This window comes from Chelonia mydas, chromosome 7, assembly GCF_015237465.2.
Source record: "Chelonia mydas isolate rCheMyd1 chromosome 7, rCheMyd1.pri.v2, whole genome shotgun sequence".
NCBI lineage: Eukaryota > Metazoa > Chordata > Testudines > Cheloniidae > Chelonia > Chelonia mydas.
In genome coordinates this window covers 60,595,261-60,616,197 of record NC_057853.1, presented here as the reverse complement: position 1 = coordinate 60,616,197, position 20,937 = coordinate 60,595,261, and the positions used below count along the sequence as shown (strand labels likewise).

Genomic DNA, 20,937 nt, shown 5'->3' with positions numbered 1-20,937 from the left:
GCAAATTAATCTGGTTGGCTGCACCTGGGGAGAGAATTAGGCTTGATTGATAAATTACTAATTGCTGATGAAGCCCTGCTGGAGGAGAAGCTGGGTAACGTATAAAGCCAGGAAGTTTGTAGCAGAAGTGGGCTGCAGGGAGAGAGTCTGCAGTTGCTCTCTGGGCACAAAAAGGTCGGTAGGAGGAAACCAGGGGGAAGCAAAATCCCTGGGATCATGTCCCTGACAGACGGTGTTTACCCAGAGGAGTTGTGAGGAAGAAAGCCTATGGAAGGCAAAGCAGGAAGAAGCCCAAGGAAAGAGCAGTGAGGGTGGAGATTGTGTGGACCTTGGCTGCTAATTATGGACCCAGAGTAGTGCATAGGCCCGAGTTCCCCTGCCAGCCACTGGGAAATGGTGCAGGACTGGTGAAAGCAGCATCCCGACAGTTGGTCCAGTGAGACTTTGATAGCCCAGAAGGAGAAGACCATATAGTGACTTAGAAGGAGGGCTAAGTCACAAGAGAGAGCACCCAAGTCCAGGAGAGTGAGAAGGGCCACAAGACGAGCAAGAGATGGAAGGAGGCCCTACAGTGGACCCCAGATCCAGCCACAAAGGGCTGCCCCACCGGTGAGTGAACCTGTCAACACGGGGTCCCAAGATCTCAGCACTATTATTCCAACTGCAAACACTACTTTAACAGTGAAGCCACCAAATCTCACATGGAGAGGTTCAGATCTTCTGTATAACCATCAGTTCTGGCCAGTAAAGTTGCTTCCAGCTACACTGAAGAAGGCATGATTTCAATACTCCATGAGCAAAATATGATCTCCCCAGTGGAGGGGACTTGTTCCATCCCTTGCTGCTAGAATCACCAGGAGCACAAGTGAGACTGGGCTAGAAGTTGATATACTGCTACAAGACGCAATTACTAGTAGAGCATCCTGAGCTACAAAAAGGAAAAAGGAACATTAGGAAATTAGTATTTCATATGTGTAACAATAGTATATATGCAAAAAAGCACACTATACTTCAACAGAGGATAGATAGATGGGAAAGTTCCAGGCTACAAGAGGAGCAACAGACTATTGCTGATCCAATTTAAAGGCCATATCAAAACCAAAGGACTGGGTAGGATTAGTTAATGGTAGTCCTCAGCAAGCACATGTCCTCTGGGACCATGATACTACCAATCTTTTCAGCCGTCGTTCAACTTTAAAGGGAAAACAGTTTTCTTCAAACTTGTGACACTGTATGTCATAGAATATTGGACTACTTCAGGCATGGAAGCAAATAAGATTTCAGACTGTCTGCTTTTTGTAAAAATCCACATTTGCTGAAGTATACCTATATATTCTCCTCTATCTCTTTAAAGTGAATCCCTTCTGCTCTGAAAATAAACTCCACAAGAATCACACAGACTGTTTATGATGTCTCTCTGACTCAAAATCAAATATGTTCCATTTACAAATAAAGAGAGTTGTTCTATGTGCCAGGCCCACAAATTCTATCTGGTATCTGAGTAAAGCCGAATTCTTTCCCTTTCATGCATCATCACTAGTAATAAAAGATTATATTGGACAATGATTTCCTTAATTACATCTATAAAATGTCATTGAAAGCTAATGATGTTTCACAAGGTATAACTTAGGGCATCAACTGGCCTGCAGAATGTTTACTATGGTGATGATGTAGAAGAGAGAAGAAGCCAGCTTGACTCTGGGTCTGGGCTAGGCTTGCAAGGTGGCCCATTTAAAACTAAAAACAAAAATTGAACAAATGATATGGAAGCACTGAGACAATAAACATGGAACTCCATGGTGTACTTTTTAAGGGCAATGGATTTAACCCCTATTATAAATGTCTGCTCAACCTTCTCTCTTGCCACCTGGCAGGTGTGGGTGCTGCTAAAATGGAAAGGAGAAAGATTACCTGACTTTAAGGTTGACAAATTCAGCTTCATTGAAGATTGCAGAATTTGACTGAATAATTATAAAAGGACAAAATTCTAAAATGTAGATTAGATAAACTATAAGGTCATCAGGAAATATAGTCTAGATGAGTACAGTTGGGTTCTGCCTACTATGACAGCCAATTTCAATTCTCCTTAAACTTCCCTTACAAGGAAGTGTTTATATCAAAGCTCTTTTTGACAGAGCTGGAGGCCATAACAGATGCTACATATGTCAGTGTGGTCTTAGCATTGGCAGCACTTAAGAAGAGGAAAATCCTTTCTGGACGTGCCCAGGTTCAGCTATTTAAGGATCTTTCCTAATCCCTTGATAATCTCCTCTGAAAATAATTAGAATTGTCATAGGCATTTCATCTCAAAAATTTTCTGGAGATTTTTGTTAGTCCTAAAATTGTGGAAAAATCTACTTTACAGACTATGCATAGATGATTAATTATTCAATTTATGTGAGTAGAAAGATCAATAGATGGCTACAGTTGTACATATGATACCTTTCTCACTTGGGTATCATAACTGAAAGACACCTCATAATTGAGAGCAGAATGCAGAAATGGTATTTAACTATGCCATCATGCTGTCTACTTTCAATGCTTACTTTCATTTGGCACGGTATGGCAGAAAAGGAACTAGAATTACTGCATTCTTGCTCTTATTTGGAGAATTACAAATTCAGAGTGTAATAGGGAACACAAACTTTTTTTTTAATCCCTACGGCATACCTCAACGGGACACCTGTAACCCATATCTATCAAACTTTTTAATGCAGAAAAACAGTCACATCAAAAAATAAAAATAATAAAAAGACAGGACACGGAAGGCAGGTACAAAGCCCTAAAAATCAGATACGGTAGGTGTGAAAGTGACAGGAAACTCATTTTTATCAAATGTACAATCCCACAACAAGGAAAATATTATAATACCATTGTATCAAGCAATGGTGTAGTCTCATCTCAAATACTGAGTTTTCTTATTCTATCTCAAAGATCTATCAAATAGAGACATCAAAGATGAAAATGACTGAGGCATAAAAAGACTTTGATATGAAGGGACATAGAAAAGATTAGGACTATTTAGTTTAGAGAGAAAATGATAAGAAAGAACATGATAGACATATGTAAAATAATGAATGGTACATAGAGGATCAATAAAGCACTCCTTTTAGCCCTCATCTAATACAAGCAGAAAAAAAATCAAAATTAAAAAGCAAATACTGTTTTACATAATGGGAAATTAATCTATGAAACTCTTTGTTCCAAGGAATCAAGGAAGCCAAGAGCTTAATAAATTTCAGAAAAGGATTATACATGTATATGAGTAATAAGATCATCAACAGACAGGATAAATAATATATAAACAGATTTAAACACTTGTGTTGCAGGTTATAAAAAAAGTCAATTACTAACTGCCTGGGGTTCAGGAAGAAACTTCCCTATTGGCATACTATTCCATAACTGCCTTTAACAAGATTTCTTGTACCTTACTCCAAAAACAACAACAACAAAGAAACGCCCTAATACGAGGCCACTGTCAGAGATATTGAAATATGGATCACAGATCTGATTGGTATGGCAATCCCATATTCCTGTGAGATCATCAGTGTGGGGTTTGTTTTTTTTTTTAATAGGAATAGAATACCATTGCAGTTTTAGAAATTCTCATATTAATAATACTTAGTAATTATATGTTCTACATTTTCAAAACACTATGAAAACTTTAATACAGCAATCCTCCTGTGAAATAAGCAAGCATTCATCACCACAAACAGGAATTTGAGAGGGAGTTTGTGGGAGGGAGACGTAACAGAATCACTGTGGTTAGGAAGGGCTGCATTGCCAGTGCCAGTGCTGTTCCTATCTCCTCCACCTGCGCCCCTATCCAAATAGACAACCTAACCCTGGATGCAACCTAACCCATATCCTGGTGTGAATTCGCAGAGACTGTGGCCTTCATTTCCCACTCACAGAAAGCCAGGCTGGGGGGGACCATCCAGTGTGAAAGATGCTTGCTGGTGGAATCTCTCAAGAGGCAGGTGGGAAGGAGGAGGTAGTGGTTAGGCTGAGGAGCATCCATGCCCACAAGGAATTCCTTGAGAATATTCATATGGAGACATGAGGAAACTATCCAGCTACAGAGGACTGCTGTCACACCAACAGGGGAGAAGGATATAGTTCTGACACAGGGAGGACACAGGCTATTGGTTACTTCTGGCAGCAGGCAGTGCTCCACCCCTACTCCCAACCCACCCACCATGGTGATGGAAAACTGATATGCTGCCCTAGCAACGAGTGATGAGAAATCATCCCCAAAACTACAGGAAGAGAAACCATGTACCCCCAAGGCTGGGAGGATCACAGCCACCACTCCCAGGAGGAAACGTAGGGTACTGGTGGTTGGTGACTCCTCTAAGGGGCATGGAGGCACCCATCTGTTGCCCTGACATGGCATCCCGGGAAGTATGCTGCCTGCCAGGGGCCCATATCCGAGACATTACACAGGAATGGTTGAGGATCATCCAGCCCTCTGACTACTACCCCATGCTAGTCATCCATGTGGGCACAAATGATACTGCAAGGTATGACCCTCAACAGATCAGAAGTGACTTCAAGGCTCTGGGAGTAAGAGTGAAGGAGTTGGGAGTGCAGGTGGTGTTTTCCTTGATCCTTCCGGTCAAGGGTAGGGGCCCAGGCAGAGACAGATGCATTCTGGAGGTGAATGACTGGCTGCGAAGATGGTGTCGCCAGGAGGGCTTTGGCTTCCTTGACCATAGGATTCTGTTCCAGGAAGAAGGACTGCTAAGCAGAGAGAGGGTCCACCTATTGAAGAAAGGGAAGAGCATATTTAGATACAGACTGGCAAACCTAGTGAGGAGTGTTTTAAACTAGGTTCGAAGGGGGCAGGTGACCAAAGCCCACAGGTAAGTCAAAAACATGCAGACCTGGAAGAAGGGTCTGTTACAGTAGGGATAAAGGAGAGACAAGACAGAACTGGGGCGGGGGGGGAGGGGGGAGGTGTCCGATCAGTATCTTAGATGTCTGTATACTAATGCGAAAAGTATAGGGAATAACCAGGAAGAATTTGAAATACTAGTAAACAAACACAACTATGACATAGTTGGCATCATAGAGACTTGGTGGGATAATACGCATGACTGGAATACTGGTACAGAAGGGTACAGCTTGCTCAGGAAGGACAGGCAGGGAAAAAAGGGAGGAGGTGTTGCCTTTTTATTAAAAATGTATACACTTGAACTGAGGTTAAGATAGAAATAGCAGACTTGTTGAAAGTCTCTTGGTAAGGATAAAAGGGATAAAAAAAACCAGGGTGATGACATAGTAGGGGTCTACTACAGACCACCTAACCAGGAAGAAGAAGTGGATGAGGGTTTTTTTAAACAACTAACAAAATCATCCAAAGCACAGGACTTGGTGGTGATGGGGGACTTCAACTACTCAGACATCTGTTGGGAAAATAACACAGCAGGACACAGATTATCCAACAAGTTCTCGGAATGTATTGGAGACCATTTTTTTTAATATCAGAAGCTGGAGAAAGCTACCAGGGGAGAGGCTGTGCTAGATTTGATTTTAGAGAGGAACTGATTGAAATAGGGAGGAACTGATTGAAAATTTGAAATGTAAGGTAGCTTGGGTGAAAGTGATTATGAAATGGTACAGTTCATGATTCTAAGGAATGGTAGGAAGGAGAACAGCAAAATAAAGACAATGGATTTCAAGAAGGCAGACTTTAGCAAACTCAGAGATTTAGTAGGTAAGATTCCCATGGGAAGCAAGTCTAAGGGGAAAAACGACTGAAGTCAGTTAGCAGTTTTTCTAAGAGATATTATTAAGGGCACAAGAGCAAACTATCCCACTGTGTAGGAAAGATAGGAAGTATGGCAAGAGATCACCCTGGTTTAACCAAGAGATCTTCAATTATCAAAAATCAAAGAGTCCTACAAAAAGTGGAAACTAGGTCAAATGACAAAGGATAAAGATAAACAACACAAGTATGTAGGGACAAAATTAGAAAGGCCAAGACACAAAACGAGATTAAACTAGCTAGAGACAGAAAGGGTAACAAGAAAACATTCTACAAATACATTAGAAGCAATAGGAAGACCAAGAGCAGGGTAGGCCCGTTACTCAATGAGTGGGGAAAAATAGAAACAGAAGATGCAGAAATGGCAGAGGTGCTTAATGACTTCTTTTTTCAGTTTTCAACAAGGTTGGTGGTGACTGGACATCTAACATAGTGAATGCCAGTGAAAATGAGGTAGGATCAAAGGCTAAAATAGGGAAAGAACAAGTTAAAAATTACTTAGACAAATTAGATGTCTTCAAGTCACCAGGGCCTGATGAAATACATCCTAGAATACCCAAGAAGATGACTGAGGAGGTATCTGAGCCATTAGCAATTATCTTTGAAAAGTCATGGAAGACAGAAGAGATTTCAGAAGACTGGAAAAGGGCAAATATAGTGCCCATCTATAAAAAGGGAAATAAGGACAACCTGGGAAACTACAGACCAGTCAGCTTAACTTCTGTACCTGGAAAGATAATGGAGCAAATAATTCAGCAACCAATTTGCAAACATCTAGAAGATAATAAGGTGAGAAGATATGTGGATTTGTCAAGAACAAATCATGTCAAACCAACTTGATAACTTTGACATGGTAACAAGCCTTGCGGATGGGGGAAGCAGTAGATGTGGTATATCTTGCCTTTAGTAAAGCTTTTGATCCTGTCTCGCAAGACCTTCTCATAAACCAACTAAGAAAATACATCCTAGATGGAGCTTCTATAAGGTGGGTGCAAAACTAGTTGGAAAACTGTTCCCAGAGAGTAGTTATCAGTAGTTCACAGTCATGTTGGAAGGGCATAATGAGTGGGGTCCCGCAGGGATCAGTTCTGGTCCGGTTCTATTCAATATCTTCATCAATGATTTAGATAATGGCATAGAGAATACACATATAAAGTTAGCAGACAATACCAAGCTGGGAGGGGTTGCAAGTGCTTTAGAGAATAGGATTAAAATTCAAAATGATCTGAACAAACTGGAGAAATGGCCTGAAGTAAATAGGATGAAATGAAATAGGGACAAATGCAAATTACTCCACTTAGGAAGGAACAATCGGTTGCACACATACAAAATGGAAAATGACTGCCTTGGAAGGAGTACTGCAGAAAGAGATATAGGGGTCATAGTGGACCACAAACTAAATATGAGTCAACAGTGTAACACTGTTGCCAAAAAAAAAGGCAGCATCATTCTGGGAAGTATTAGCAGGAGCGCTGTAAGACAGAAAAGATGTAATTCTTCCACTTTACTCTGCACTGATTGGGCCTCAACTGGAGTATTGTGTCCAGTTCTGGGCGCCAGATTTCAGGAAAGATGTGGACAAATTGGAGAAAGTCTAGGGAAGAGCAACAAAAATGATTAATTTCAGAGTAGCAGCCGTGTTAGTCTGTATTCACAAAAAGAAAAGGAGTACTTGTGGCACCTTAGAGACTAACCAATTTATTTGAGCATAAGCTTTCGTGAAGCTCACGAAAGCTTATGCTCAAATAAATTGGTTAGTCTCTAAGGTGCCACAAGTACTTCTTTTCTTTTTAAAAATGATTAGAGGTCTAGAAAACATGACCTATGAGGGAAGATTGAAAAAACTGGGTTTGTTTAGTCTGGAAAAAAGAAGACTGTGAGGGGACATGATAACAGTTTTCATGTACATAAAAGGAGAAGGTAGAAGAATTGTTCTTCTTAACTTCTGAGGATCAGACAAGAAGCAATGGGCTTAAATTGCAGCACTGGAGGTTTAGGTTGGACATTAGGAAAAACTTCCAAACTGTCAGGGTGGTTAAGTACTGGAATAAATTGCCTAGGGAGGTTGCTGAATCTCCATCATTGGAGATTTTAAAGAGCTGGTTAGACAAACACCTATCAGGAATGGTCTAGCTAATACTTAGTCCTGCCATGAGTGCAGGGGACTGGAGTAGATGACCTCTCGAGGTCCGTTCCAGTCCTATGATTCTCTGATTTACAAATGAGAAAAGTGAAACAAAAAGGTGAAGTCTTAAAGCCACAAAGCAAGTTAGTGGCAAAGCTAGTTTCAGCACTCAAGATTACAGAATTTGTCACATGTCTACCTGGATGGAGTGCAAACTAGAGAAACATTTCTAGGGGGAAAATAATGGTTTCAGGCAACAAACCTTTAAAACTACCTTGAGCCTATCTAGCACATGTGCAATAAAGTTATAAGTCTGTTATATTTTTGAAACAAGTTAAGATACAATATATTCTTGTTAAATATTATACAACTATATGTAGTTAAATTTAAAGGTTAGGTAATGAGAGGCAATGAACAAAATAATATGAGGTGATTACTTAATGTGTGGCTATATTCTGTGGAGTACTGTAAACACAGCATTGTGGGTTCCAGATTTATCTGCATCACACTTGCTCAAAAAATTGTAACTTAAAAGATCTTTTTCCCAATAACTGCCAGCCCTTCAAACTCATCTTGAAATCTGAAAGACAAGCTGTGTTCTTTCTCGCTCAAGCATCATCACTAGTAACAGAAATTCTGCAATGAGAATTTAGTTAATCCTCTGTATAATACAAGAGACAACAGAATACAGCTCACTTTCTCTGTTAGTTGGATTAGGATTCACAGCAACAATAGAAGAGTTATAGTCAGAGCAAGCTGATATGAAACTGAGCACCAACCCAGAACAATTCTGTTGAGTAAGGAGGTGCTATTTTTACAGTCCCTTTCTCGATCGCAAGTGCACTTTCACAATACCAAAACTAAAAGCACACTCATCCACAAACCAACTCTTCATCAATGGGGCTACCCGCATTAGTGTTTAAAATCAGCTGTATTATCATCAGATTTGGTTTGAAACAGTAAACTACTACCAGTAATTGAAATAGAAAAATAAACCAAGTGATTGTACTTCTCATCCCCCCACATTAAAAGAACAATTATGAGACATGTGGGTATAGAAAATGATGGGGTCTAAATTAGCTGTTACCGCTCAAGAGATCTTGGAGTCATGTGGATACTTCTCTGTAAGTATACAGAGAAGATACTTCTCTGTAAGTATGGCTTCTGTATGAGGAGAGATTAATAAGATTGGGACTTTTCGGCTTGGAAAAGAGAGGACTACGGGGGGATATGATTGAGGTCTATAAAATCATGACTGGCGCGGAGAAAGTAAATAAGGAAGTGTTATTCATTCCTTCTCATAACACAAAAACTAATTTCAAATGAAATTAATAGGCAGCAGGTTTAAAGCAAACAAAAGGAAGTATTTCTTCACAGAACACACACTCAACCTGTGTAACTCTTTGCCAGAAGACGTTGTGAAGGCCAAGACTATAACGGTTCAAAAAAGAACTAGATAAATTCATGAAAGATAGCCATTGAAGGACCTATTAGGCAGGAAGGGCAGGGATGGTGTCCCTAGCCTCTGTTTGCCAGAATGAGCCACTTGATGATTACCTGTTCATTCCCACTGGAGCACCTGGCATTGGCCACTGTCTGAAGACAGGATACTGGGCTAGATGGACCTTTGGTCTGACCCAGTATGGCCATTCTTATGTACAGCATGACCCGCAATACAAACTAATTTTGAACACACAAACTATCTTCGGTTCCTTTAAAGCAGCTATCACCATGATCCCTAAAACTCAAAGATGTGAGTTTTATTGTTTTGCCCCCTCAAGCCAATGTTTGCTATGAGACAAGTATATAATATTAATGAAAAAAATGCAGAAAGATGTTCATGAGTGGTGAAATACTATATTCACAAATCTGAATTTAGGTAGTTGGCAGAACTCAAACAATAATACATTATTCATGATCTGTATACAGCTATCTACATACATATTTTGCAGATTGAATATAATGGATCCAATTGTTTGAAGGCATTGCAGCGATCTCAGATGAGAGCAAATGTCACATATCATGAGAGATATAAAGCCAAGTTTTAATGAGATAAATTAAAATGAGATTAACAGCAAGATGCAACCCTAAAGAATTCTTATTATTTTTGTAAGTGTGCATCATTATTTCAATGTTCAAGACAAAAAGAAAAAAATTCTACACAAAGGACAAATCCAAAATCTAGAATCTACCAAAGCAAGTAGTGTTGAATTTGAGATTTTAAACCTGAAACATCCTTCCATCATGCCGTTTTCAGTGATGTTAGAGTCTGAGGGCATGGCTACACTTGCAGATGTAGAGCGCTTTGAGTTAAACCAGTCTTCAGAGAGCACAGTAGGGAAAGCGCTGCAGTCTGTCCACAGTGACAGCTTCAAGCGCACTGGCATGATCACATTTGCAGCACTTGCAGCAGCATTGGGAGCAGTGCATTATGGGCAGCTATCCCAGCATGCAAGTGACTGCAATGTGTTTTTCAAATGGGGGGAGGGGTGGAGTCTGATAGGGAGTGTGCTGTGAATATGTGGGGGGAGAGAGTGGGTTTCTGGGGGGCTGAGAGCATGTCACCATGCTGTCTTGTAAATTCAGACAGCAGCAGACCCCACCACCCTCTATCTCTCTCACACAGCATTCCACACTAATGGCTTGCTTTGTCTCGGAGCAGATAAGCAGCCGGCTATTGGAAATGGAGCTTTCAAAGGGCATATGCACATTCCTGCAGTGATTCAAAAACAATGACAAGAGTGGCCACTTGACTTAAGGGGATTATGGGACGTTTCCGGAGGCTGATCAGAGTGCAGTAATGCAACACTTCGTTCACACTGGCACCACGGTGCTCCAGCGGGGGCGCAGCAAACGTTATTCCACTCACCAAGGTGGAGTACTAGCAGCGCTGCAGCCGCGGAGTCAGAACGCTCTACGTGCCTTGCCAGTGTGGACGGGTAGTGAGCTAGTGCACCTGGGGCTCCTTTATTGCGCTGTAACTCGCAAGTGTAGCCAAGCCCTAATTTCATATCAGTATCTATCTGAAACTAAATGTTGGATACGTTTTAGTTTTTAAAAAGGGAGGTTAATGGATGAGCAAAGTCTTTGAAATCACTTCCTCCATTATCCACTTTATTGAGGCTTTCACCCTCACCAATCTACTCAAACAGTTATGCGTTTCTCTGGTGGGGCGGCTGCTCCACCCCCTACGAGAGATAGGGCTAGAGTAGGCCAGAGTGGTGCGCAATCAGGGCCAGTATTCCAGCCAGCCAATCAGGGCTAGGCTAGGCCCTATATAAAGGCTGCCCAGGAAGGAAGCAGGCAGTCTGTCCCAGACCTTCATGGGGGAAGGTCTGTCTCCTGAGCAGGAGACAGGCACCTCAGACAGAGCAGTGCTGGGTAGGCTCGGGGGAGCACAGAAGGGCTCCAGCCCAATACCTGCCACAATGCAGGCCCTGATAGAAAGGGCCTAGAAGATGTGAAGGCCAGAAGGGAAGTGGCCCAGGGACAGTTAGACAAGGGGAGAGAAGGAGGGCAGGGAGGCTGCCACTAGAGGGTCCCTGGGTCGGGACCCAGAGTAGTGGGCGGGCCTGGGTCCCCCTGCTTCCTTCTTGTACAGCACCTGGCTGTGGAAGGGTGGCCTGCAACCGTGACTTGAACTGCAACTGGCCCTTGAACAGAGGGGCTAGACTCAAGGGGTTGTGGTTGGCCACTGCAGCAGGAGCGAACTGGAAAGACTGCTGTTAACCCCCGCCCCTGCAAGGGGGCGAGTGTGGACTTGGGGGGCACTGCCGGAGGGCAGTGTCCTGAAGAGGACACTGGTAGCAACGCGGGTCGAGACGCCAATCGAGGGTGAGAGACGGACGAGACACCACCGGCAGAGGGCGATCCGCATGAACTGAGCTAATTCCCAGACTGAACAGCAGGAAGCGCTGTGGTGGTAAGTCTCAACCCCATCACAGTTTCCAATTCCCTTCAGTCTTCTAAAGGTATGTCTGCACTGCCAAAAAAGACCCAAGGCAGCAAATCTTTGAGTATGTCCACTTTCCAAAGAACAGCCAGGACATTGAGTCTCAGAGTCCAGGTCAACTGACTTGGGCTCATGGGGCTCATACTACATGGTTACAAATAGCAGTGTAGACACTCCTGCTCAGGCTGGAGCCTGGATTCTGACACCCACCCCCTCGCCAAGTTTCAGAACCTAGGCAGGAACACCGACACTACCATTTTTAGCTCCATAGCGCACGCCTGAGGCCTTGCTTACATTACCAAGTTTTTTCACCAAAAACTGCTTTTCGTCTAAGAAACAGTATGTGCATAGTGCATACACATGGCGATGCGACTTTTGTCGGGAAAAATGCCCGGTTTTGGTGACAAAAATACATCCATCCCGATGAGAGACTTATGTCTTTTTCCTCTCCAATTTCTCAACTAAGTGCCAGTACAGACACCACGCTTGATTTCATTGGTTTAATTGGCCTCCGGGAGGTGTCTCACAATACCCATCCTTACCGCTCCAGTCAGCAGTTTGAACTCCATTGTCCTGCAGCCAGGTAAACAAAGATCCGCCCCTCCCCCTTAGAAGCTCCAGGAATTTTTGAAATTTAATTTCCTGCTGGCTCAGCATGGAGAAGTCTCATCACATCTTCCCAGGTGACTATGGTGGGTTATCGCACCAAACATTCTCCTGCTTGGACCACTGTGGAGCTGTTGGATCTGATCAGTATATTACGGGGAGATGAGGCTGTGCAGTCCCAGCTGCGCTTTAGCCGTAGGAATTGGGATACCTATGGGCACATTTCTCAAGCTTGTGTGAAAAGGGCTATGATTGGGACACGCTGCAGTGCAGAGCGAAGATAAAGGAGCTAAGGCAGGCGTACCATAAGGCGAGGGAGGCGGACCATTACTCCAATGCTTCACCTAAGACCTGTCGGTTCTATAGGGAGCTGGACGCTATCCTCAGTGGCGACCCCACGTCCACTGTCAAGAGCCCCGTGGATACTTCAAGGGAATGGAGGCAGATGAAAGAGGACCTAATCCAGAGGACTAAGTTATTGATGAAGAGGTGGAGTTAGATTAGGATGTACAGCTCCCAGTGGGGTCGCCCGGTCAGCCAGGCAACCAGGCACTGTTCTCCACTCCAGAGGCATCTAGCCAGCCTCAGCAGTCGCTATCGTGGGAGAAAGAAGCAGGTGATGAGTCTGGTAAGTGGCTGTGGCTTGTGTAGTGCGGAGGTGGGTTCAGGGTATAGAAATGTGGGAGGCTGGCTGTGTTTCTTTGAGGTGGACATTTCCCAGTGTAGCTAATCTGTACAGCAGAACAGGGTGTTGATGCACGCAGAGATCTCACAGGAAAGTTTCCTGGGGGTACTCGGTAATCCTCTGCCAAAAGTTCTGTGGCAGAGCAGCTCTGTTCCGTCCCCCATTGTAGGAAACATTCCCACACCATTTGGTAATCACTTGTGCAGGGACCAAAGCGTCACATTGGCGAACAGCATACGGAGCAGGGCGGAAGCCAAGCCAAGCATGGAGTAGATGTACACTCCTTTCCCTGCTTACCTATAGCAGTTAGATGTCTGCTAGAATGATCCCCGCCAGTGGAAGAATGTGGAAGAATTTTCCATAGAAAGCTGCACCATGATCCTTGCAGAGAGTGTGTGCGCTTTTCCCCATGTGGAGCAGGCCCTCCCACCCCACCTCCAACACTCACCATGCTTTGGCTGTTAGCAGAGATATGTGCCTGGCTAGGGTCAGTAAGAAGGTGATGGCAATATTGCAAAAGGTGTATTAACTGAAATGTTACAATGCTGTGCGTGAACTTAACAATCCCGCTTCTGTGCATCGTCCCCTGTGCTTCACCAGAAGTGGCCTTGAGGAACACCCCACACACCCCTGCCAAGCACCTCCACCAGATAAGAAAGCGCCCAAGAAACAGCTAAGACGACCTGTTCTGGGAGGTACTGCAGTGTTCCAATGCAGAAAAAAAAAGGGAACGTAAGGACTGCTGGGAAGCCAAACGGCAGGACAGAAAAGAGAATGAAGCATTTGTTAAGGACGCAACTGAGAGGATGATTAAAGTAATGGAGGAGCAAATGCAGATGCTACAGTCCTTAATAGTGCTGCAGACTGAGCAGACCCATGCTCACCCTCCTCTGCATCACATTCAGAACACTTTTCTTTCCCTTCCCCCACAAACTACACTTGCACATTCCTTTCCACTTTCCAGGAGTTCTTGGTTTCCCCTTCACTCCACTCCCTAGGAAAACTTTTACAATGATAGCTGGACCTACATACAGTTGTGAAAGTCTGTCCTTCCCTGGTTCCTCCTTCCCATCAGGCATCTATGTCTTTGTGTGTGCTGTTTCTTGTTCAATAAAATCAAAGTTATTTAATGGTGAATCACCTTTATTTTTTTCCCTACAAATTGAGATTGCAGGTACCACCAATTCATGCACAGGCATTGTTATCATTGTCTTATGGAAATACAAGGCCCAAAATGACACCATTGCGTCCTAGGAAAACTTGCACCTCTGACAGAGATATACATTACTGGTGCTCATTGTCAAAGTGCTGCCTCAAAGCCTCCCTGATTCAAACTGGCCCCCTCTGACAGCCCAGTATCTGGCTGCTCAAAAATAGCAGCTAAGCGGTCTGCCTCAGCACTCCACCTGAGCAAACCTTTCACCCTTAGCTTCACAGAGATTATGCAACGTACAGCATGCAGCTATGACCATGGGAATATTATCCTCATTAAGGTCTAGCCTGCCATATAGGCATCACCAGCGTGCCTTTAATCTGCCAAATGCACATTCAACTGTCATCCGGCACATACTCAGCCTGTTGTTGAACCTCTCCTTACTGCTGTCCAGGTGTTCCATATAAGGTTTCATGAACCACAGCTATAAAGGGTATGCCAGGTCTTCTGGGATCACTATGGGCATTTCAACATCCCCCACTATAATCTTTTGGTCTCGAAAGGAAGTCCCCGATTGTAGCTTTCTGTACAGGCTGCTGTTCCTGAAGATGCGTGGCTCATGCATCTTCCCGGACCACCCCGCGTTGTCGTCAGTGAAACATCCACGGTGATCCACAAGCGCTTGCAACACCATGGAGAAGTACCCCTTCCTATTGATGTATTCCGTCGCAAGGTGGTCTGGTTCCAAAATTGGAACGTGTGCACCATCTGTCACCCCTCCACAGTTAGGGAACCCCATTTCTGCAAAGCCGTCCACTATTTCATGCACATTTCACAGAGTCATGGTCCTTCGTAGCAGGATGCAATTAATTGCCCTGAACACTTGCATTAACGCAGCCCCAATGGTCGACTTCCTGACTTCAAATTGATTCGCGACTGACTGGTAGCAGTCTGGAGTCACCAGCTTCCATACAGCGATTGCCACGTGTTTCTTTACTGAGAGGGCAGCTCTCATTCTGGTGTCCTTGTGCCACAGGTCTGTGGCGAGCTCCACACACAGTTCCAGGAAGGTGGCTTTCCACATCCAAAAAATTCTGTTGCCACTGCTCTTCATCCCACACCTGCATTGCAATATGATCCCACCATTCAGTTAGGTGAGCAGCTTGTTAGGTGAGCCCAAAAGTGATGATCTACCCTATGCAGCTGCTCTGTGAATGCCAAAAGTAATCTATGTCGGGTGCCTGAAAGTGTTCTTCAGTTAGGAACTTGACAATTAACTGAACTGCCATCCACAATTTCTTCATGACAGTTAACAGAGCATTGGAGAGCAGTGCGAGATCCATCTCTTCCCACAAAGATGCTGGGGTTCACAGCAGAGAATGACTATTGCAAAAATGCCGCAAAAGAAAGCTGGAAGCCCATGGACTGCTGGGACACAAAGCAATGCATCACAGGACATTAAGCCAGGGCCCAAGATGCACTGCAATCTTTTCTGCCTTCCCACATCACCTAGCAACAGAAGGTGTTGATGGTGGGACAGGTGGGACAGGTACCCACAGTGCAATGCTCACACTGTTAAGGATGGTGCCCCCACTGTGGACATGCTCTGCCAACAGAGGGAGTAAGTGTGAATATGAGATTCTGATTTTTATTATGTCGACTTTTGGGTGTCGCCATCACTTTTGTTGACAAAAATTGGTCGTGTAGACATAGCCTGAGTCAGGTCACCTGGGCTCTGAAACTCACTGCTGCAGGTTCTGTTTTGCAGTTTAGACTTACCCTCAGCGGTCAGGTCAACTGACTGAAGCTTGCGCTACGGGGCTAGAAATAGCAACACAGACATTCCCACTCAGGCTGAAGCCCAGGCTCTGAAATCTGATGAGGGGTGTGGGTCTCAGAGCCTGGGGTCCAGCCCAAGCAGAAATGTCTATATTGCTATATTTAGCCCCATGGCCCAAGTCCCATGAGCCTGAGTCAGTTGACCTGGGCTCTGAGACTCGTTGCTGTGAGTTTTTTGTTTTTAAACAGTGTAGATGTACCCTTAATATTCTTTTCTCTCATTTATCTTTATTCTCACTGAGTTTTTTGATGATGAAACACTGTTTATCACATGCTTTTCCCGTCTAAACTTTTCTCTGGATTCGTGCCCTACCATTCTAAACGTTCCTTGTAGATTCCATGTGTCGGGTTATACCTTGTCTTAAAATTTATACAAGTCATCTCTCTCTCTCTTCAATTAAGCTTTTGTTATCTTCTGCCTTGATTTCTAGCTTATCTTCCTGGCTCTTTCTATAAATAACTAGCTTGTTGACAATTCTGCTGCCCACCTACTCAAACAATGTTTCTGCCATGACTCCCCACGCCATCCAATCACCTGCCTACCAACCCCAGACCTCACACTAAGTTTAAGATGCTTGTTCTAACCTTCTTAGCCCTCCATCTAACTGGCCTGTTTCAGTTGGCCTGGTAGTTTGATGACACTGGCCTATCTCCAGTCTCTAATAATTGTATATATTCCCTCTCTACAGCTTCTATAGATAAGGCCTTGGAAAAGCTTCCTGCACTACTGCTCTTTTACTTACAGTTAGTTGGTAAAGCATGCCTATTCAGTGGAACAAGCAATCATAACTGTTTTACACACTTTGTTTATAAACTTGTAGATTGATTGGTCTATCTTCAGTCAGCAAACCCCACTGGATTTTAAAGCCCTTATGGGAGAAGGGGCCATGACAATATTCTGCACCAACTCAACAAAAGCCTCATTCTGATGAGTATGTGTGTCTCTTCATTATGCACCTTTCAGATGTTACAATATTTCATTTTAGCCTGCATTTGCTGTTGTAGCCTCTGGAGAATGCACTTACCTCCAGGATCAACTACCTTAGCTCATCTAACCTCACTTTAATTTGTCTGTAAGCTACTTGGGGCAGACCTTTTTCCCTATATTTACTCTGATGAAACAGCACATATTTTAATAGCACTATATATAAATGATCTAAATAAAGACCCTTTAAAAAGGGATTCAGATTGTATAGATGTAATATTCCACTGACTCAAACCCTAGAAAGCAAGGAAATGTCCAGTTATGGGACACCTCTAATGCCCACAGAGGGCATATTTCCACTGAGGGCAACAGAGTCCACCGCCACAAGGACGATACCTCCAACTGATAAGGAGACATAACATTTATTTCCAGCACAGTATAATGCAAAATTTTAATTAGAATGCTCCCAAACACCTTGGGTGGAGAGAAAAGGAATCTGTCAAGTGCCATCTCTACTCCACTGGGCCAGCTATGGCTGTCTAGATTGGAGAACCCTCTGTCGAAGATGCAGCACTTCAACTGAAGCTGAAGAACTCACAACACTGGAAATCAAAGCAGCTCTCAACTGGCAACTGGTATCACCCACAGACTCAGTCAGGGTTTACAGCATAGACAACCTTCTTATAGTTTCCTAACCTTAGAGCATAGTGGGGAGAGGATGGAGGGGAACTCCACGGAGAGCAGCCTGTAGCTTCAAAGCCATTGGAAAGACGAGTTAAGAGCCATCTTTACTGGGCAGCCTTAATTTCACATGACCATCAAAGCTCTCAAGTCTACTGCATTTCAGCTGAATCAGAGTTCCAGTTTATGTGAGTGACAAATTCCCTAACAAAATACATTTTAGCACAGTGGAAGGTGCACTGAACTGGGAGGCAGGACACCAGGAGTTCACATTTCATGTCTTTTGATTGCTCTTATTTATATTTCTTTATATTTCTGTACATTTCACAGACCTATTATTGAGCAACCCCTATATTAAGAGGCAGTCAAGTATCACTCACTCCGTTTTACAAATAAATTATCTGCAACATTGCAAAAGAAATAGAACCAATGTAGTTCTATGATTAACTTTCAGTCTCAGCCACTCACAGAAAGAATCTGTCAACTCTATAAGTGATTGTAATCAGTAAACCACTGTTCCAGAGCTAGGAACAAAGCCAGGGTTCCTGACATTCAGCACGTCTTGCAAATGGTTGCGAAATCCATTCAAAAATCCCCTTTGGTGGCTGAACCACACAGAGAATAGCTGCCTATGCTACTAATACCACCATCTTCCGTAGCTCAAGTGGTAGCGATATGGACTCAAGATCTGAATGTCTTGGGTTGAAACTCTACCGATGGTCCATGTAGTGGTCCTTATAAGTGAACGTGATGAAATTCCTATTTTTCCAGTTCATTTTCTATTTTTTTAAATGTTTCATCTAATTTACAGAGTGAAGAACGATCTTAAAACAGGTTTTATATAAAAAATGATTATAATCTGAATTATGATGTGACACACAACAAAACATAGGAGTTCACATTTCAGTCATACCTTTCAATTGCTTGTGTCAAAGACTGGTAGGTTTAAGGTTTGAAAAGTGTGATGGCCTTAGTGAAATGGCAGCCATATTTCCTAATGGTTGTCTATGGTTTCAAAGCCCAGTTGGAAACATTAGAAAATGGATGCTATTTTTATTAGGGTATCCCTCCCAATAGTAAAGTAGTGATCATCTTTACCTAGGACATAAACGCCTTTAATCCCACTTGGTAGCTGGAGTCCCACTGTAAATTATGGGAAATAGCTATTTTGAGTAAGAGAAAATTGTGAATATAACTGTAAAGCAAAACAAAGCTTAATAACTTTGCTGAATTACAATCTAACTTCTTCAAAATGAGCATTTGAAGGTATCTGGCAATATGTTTTATCTACATAGGAAGTCTGAAGAACAACAAACCAGCCATTAGTTAGTAAAAGAATTCTAAATAAAAGTTGCACGTTTTAAATTATGCGATTTATGCAATACACTTTCAGATTGTGTGGTGGGTGTATCTACAATTGTACCCACAAAATGTGTTACTAGATTAACTTTCATTCATTAGTATATAACAAAATACATTCTCCATTATCAAAATGCACAAAACCTACCTTGGATCAGTGCAAGCCCAACTTTATGATATTCATATCTCTAAAATTCTCCTCATGTAAAAAAATTTTCACTTCAATCATTTATGCACAGGTTATAAACCCTTAACAAATAAATGTGGTTATAATTAAAATGTTGCAACTTGAACAATAACAGTGCAACAGAAAAAAAAAGAAAAAAATATTAAAGTCACTTCTAGAGTACAGAGCTCAACTTATTTTAGGCAACAGACTAACATGCACTCACTGAGTAATGCCTCTGGGCAACATGACAAGCAACTTAGAACAAGAAGTTGTTTAACAGTCAACACCTTTAGAATATTTTACAGTTAATTTCTTTTAAGGAAGAACAAACCTGGGCCACTTTAACAGAATTTTGAGTAGAGCCACCAGCATGATATTCTACGTTGAACCTTTTCACAAGTTCTTCAAACCTGTAAGAAACCACCGGGGTGGGGTGGGGAGAGAAAAGAGAGAGAGAGAAAGGCAGTCAGATTCTGTAATTTTTCACAGTGAAAAACTATATAGGCACCTAAATTAGAAATGTATGAGATCAAGTTATTTGTAAACAGGAAATTCAGACATATTAGCTCTTTTACAAGGTGCTAGCTGAGAAAACACAGACTAAAATAGCATGCATGCACAATATGTGCACTAAGCAACTGGCTCAATGACAAAGCAAGTGATATCAACTTGATTTCACTCCCTTACAGTTGTATTGTAAGTCTAGAACATTTAAAGAATGTCTTAGGAATACAGCATCTGGAGCTTGTGCACGATGATAATTAACTTTCAAGCTTCTAAAGTATATGCTCACATGTAAAAGAAAAAAAATTAAAGGAAACCAATGAGGAGGTGCTGATTCACACTTCCTCTAGCTAAATACGTAACATAAAAGTTCAATAATAAAATAAAATAATAATAATAAGATACTTTATCTGCTTTAAAACTTTAGTCAAATAGTCTGCACTCAAAATTTAAACAATATTTTAAAGCATGAATTTTTAACTTGTGTTTGTCAGGTACTGGAACTTTATAAATAGATCTACTGCTAGTTTGAGAAAATCCGGATATAATAAATAAGAATTGTAAAATGTGTGTAAATTGTGGCACACCAGTTCTCTTTCAGTTTTTTAGTCCTCTAAGTTGGATCATTGTGTAAAAAATAAATTAATTAATATAAAAGCTCCGCTGTCCAAATGTTTTGAAAGAACACTTGGTTTCACTAGCAAAACCTATTTTCACAATATAAAAATATGTATAAAGACAGCTTGATTACTTTAAAAGGAAAAGTCACTGTTTTTAACATAACATACATAACAATTATAAGTTAATAATGTCTGGTTCCACTAGTTAGATCTGGTGCATAGCTACCACTGAAACAATGAAAGGGACTTTGTTAAAAAATGCAGTGCAAGTTGAATTGTTTAAGTTCCAGAAAGGTCGATAAATGGTCAGTACAAAAGTAATGTAAAATTTTAATTAGGTTTGGACTACCATCAAGAAAAATGCCAATATTCAAGAGAAATAGAGTGAAACCTGTCTTAAGGGACCAACTAAAATAGTTTAACAGAAGTGGTCTTCTAATGAAGATGGAGCAGAATAGTATTCCATCCATTTGTGGATTCTTTGTGATAATTTCTGAAAATAGGAGGTTGACTAATAAGTGCATTCTCTTGCACAGGGGTTCTCAAACT

The 20,937-nt window shown here is 42.2% G+C and overlaps 1 protein-coding gene across 8 annotated transcripts in view; it reads right to left on the bottom strand.

Annotated features, from left to right (window-relative positions):
- Window positions 1–20,937, bottom strand: part of ADK (adenosine kinase) — a 555,104-nt gene that overhangs the window by 350,355 nt on the left and 183,812 nt on the right. For all 8 annotated transcript variants that reach the window (XM_037904414.2, XM_037904411.2, XM_037904417.2 and 5 more), the window contains one exon: window positions 19,596–19,674. In XM_037904414.2, the coding sequence (XP_037760342.1) occupies window positions 19,596–19,674 (79 nt within the window). The remainder of the gene's footprint in view (window positions 1–19,595; window positions 19,675–20,937) is intronic.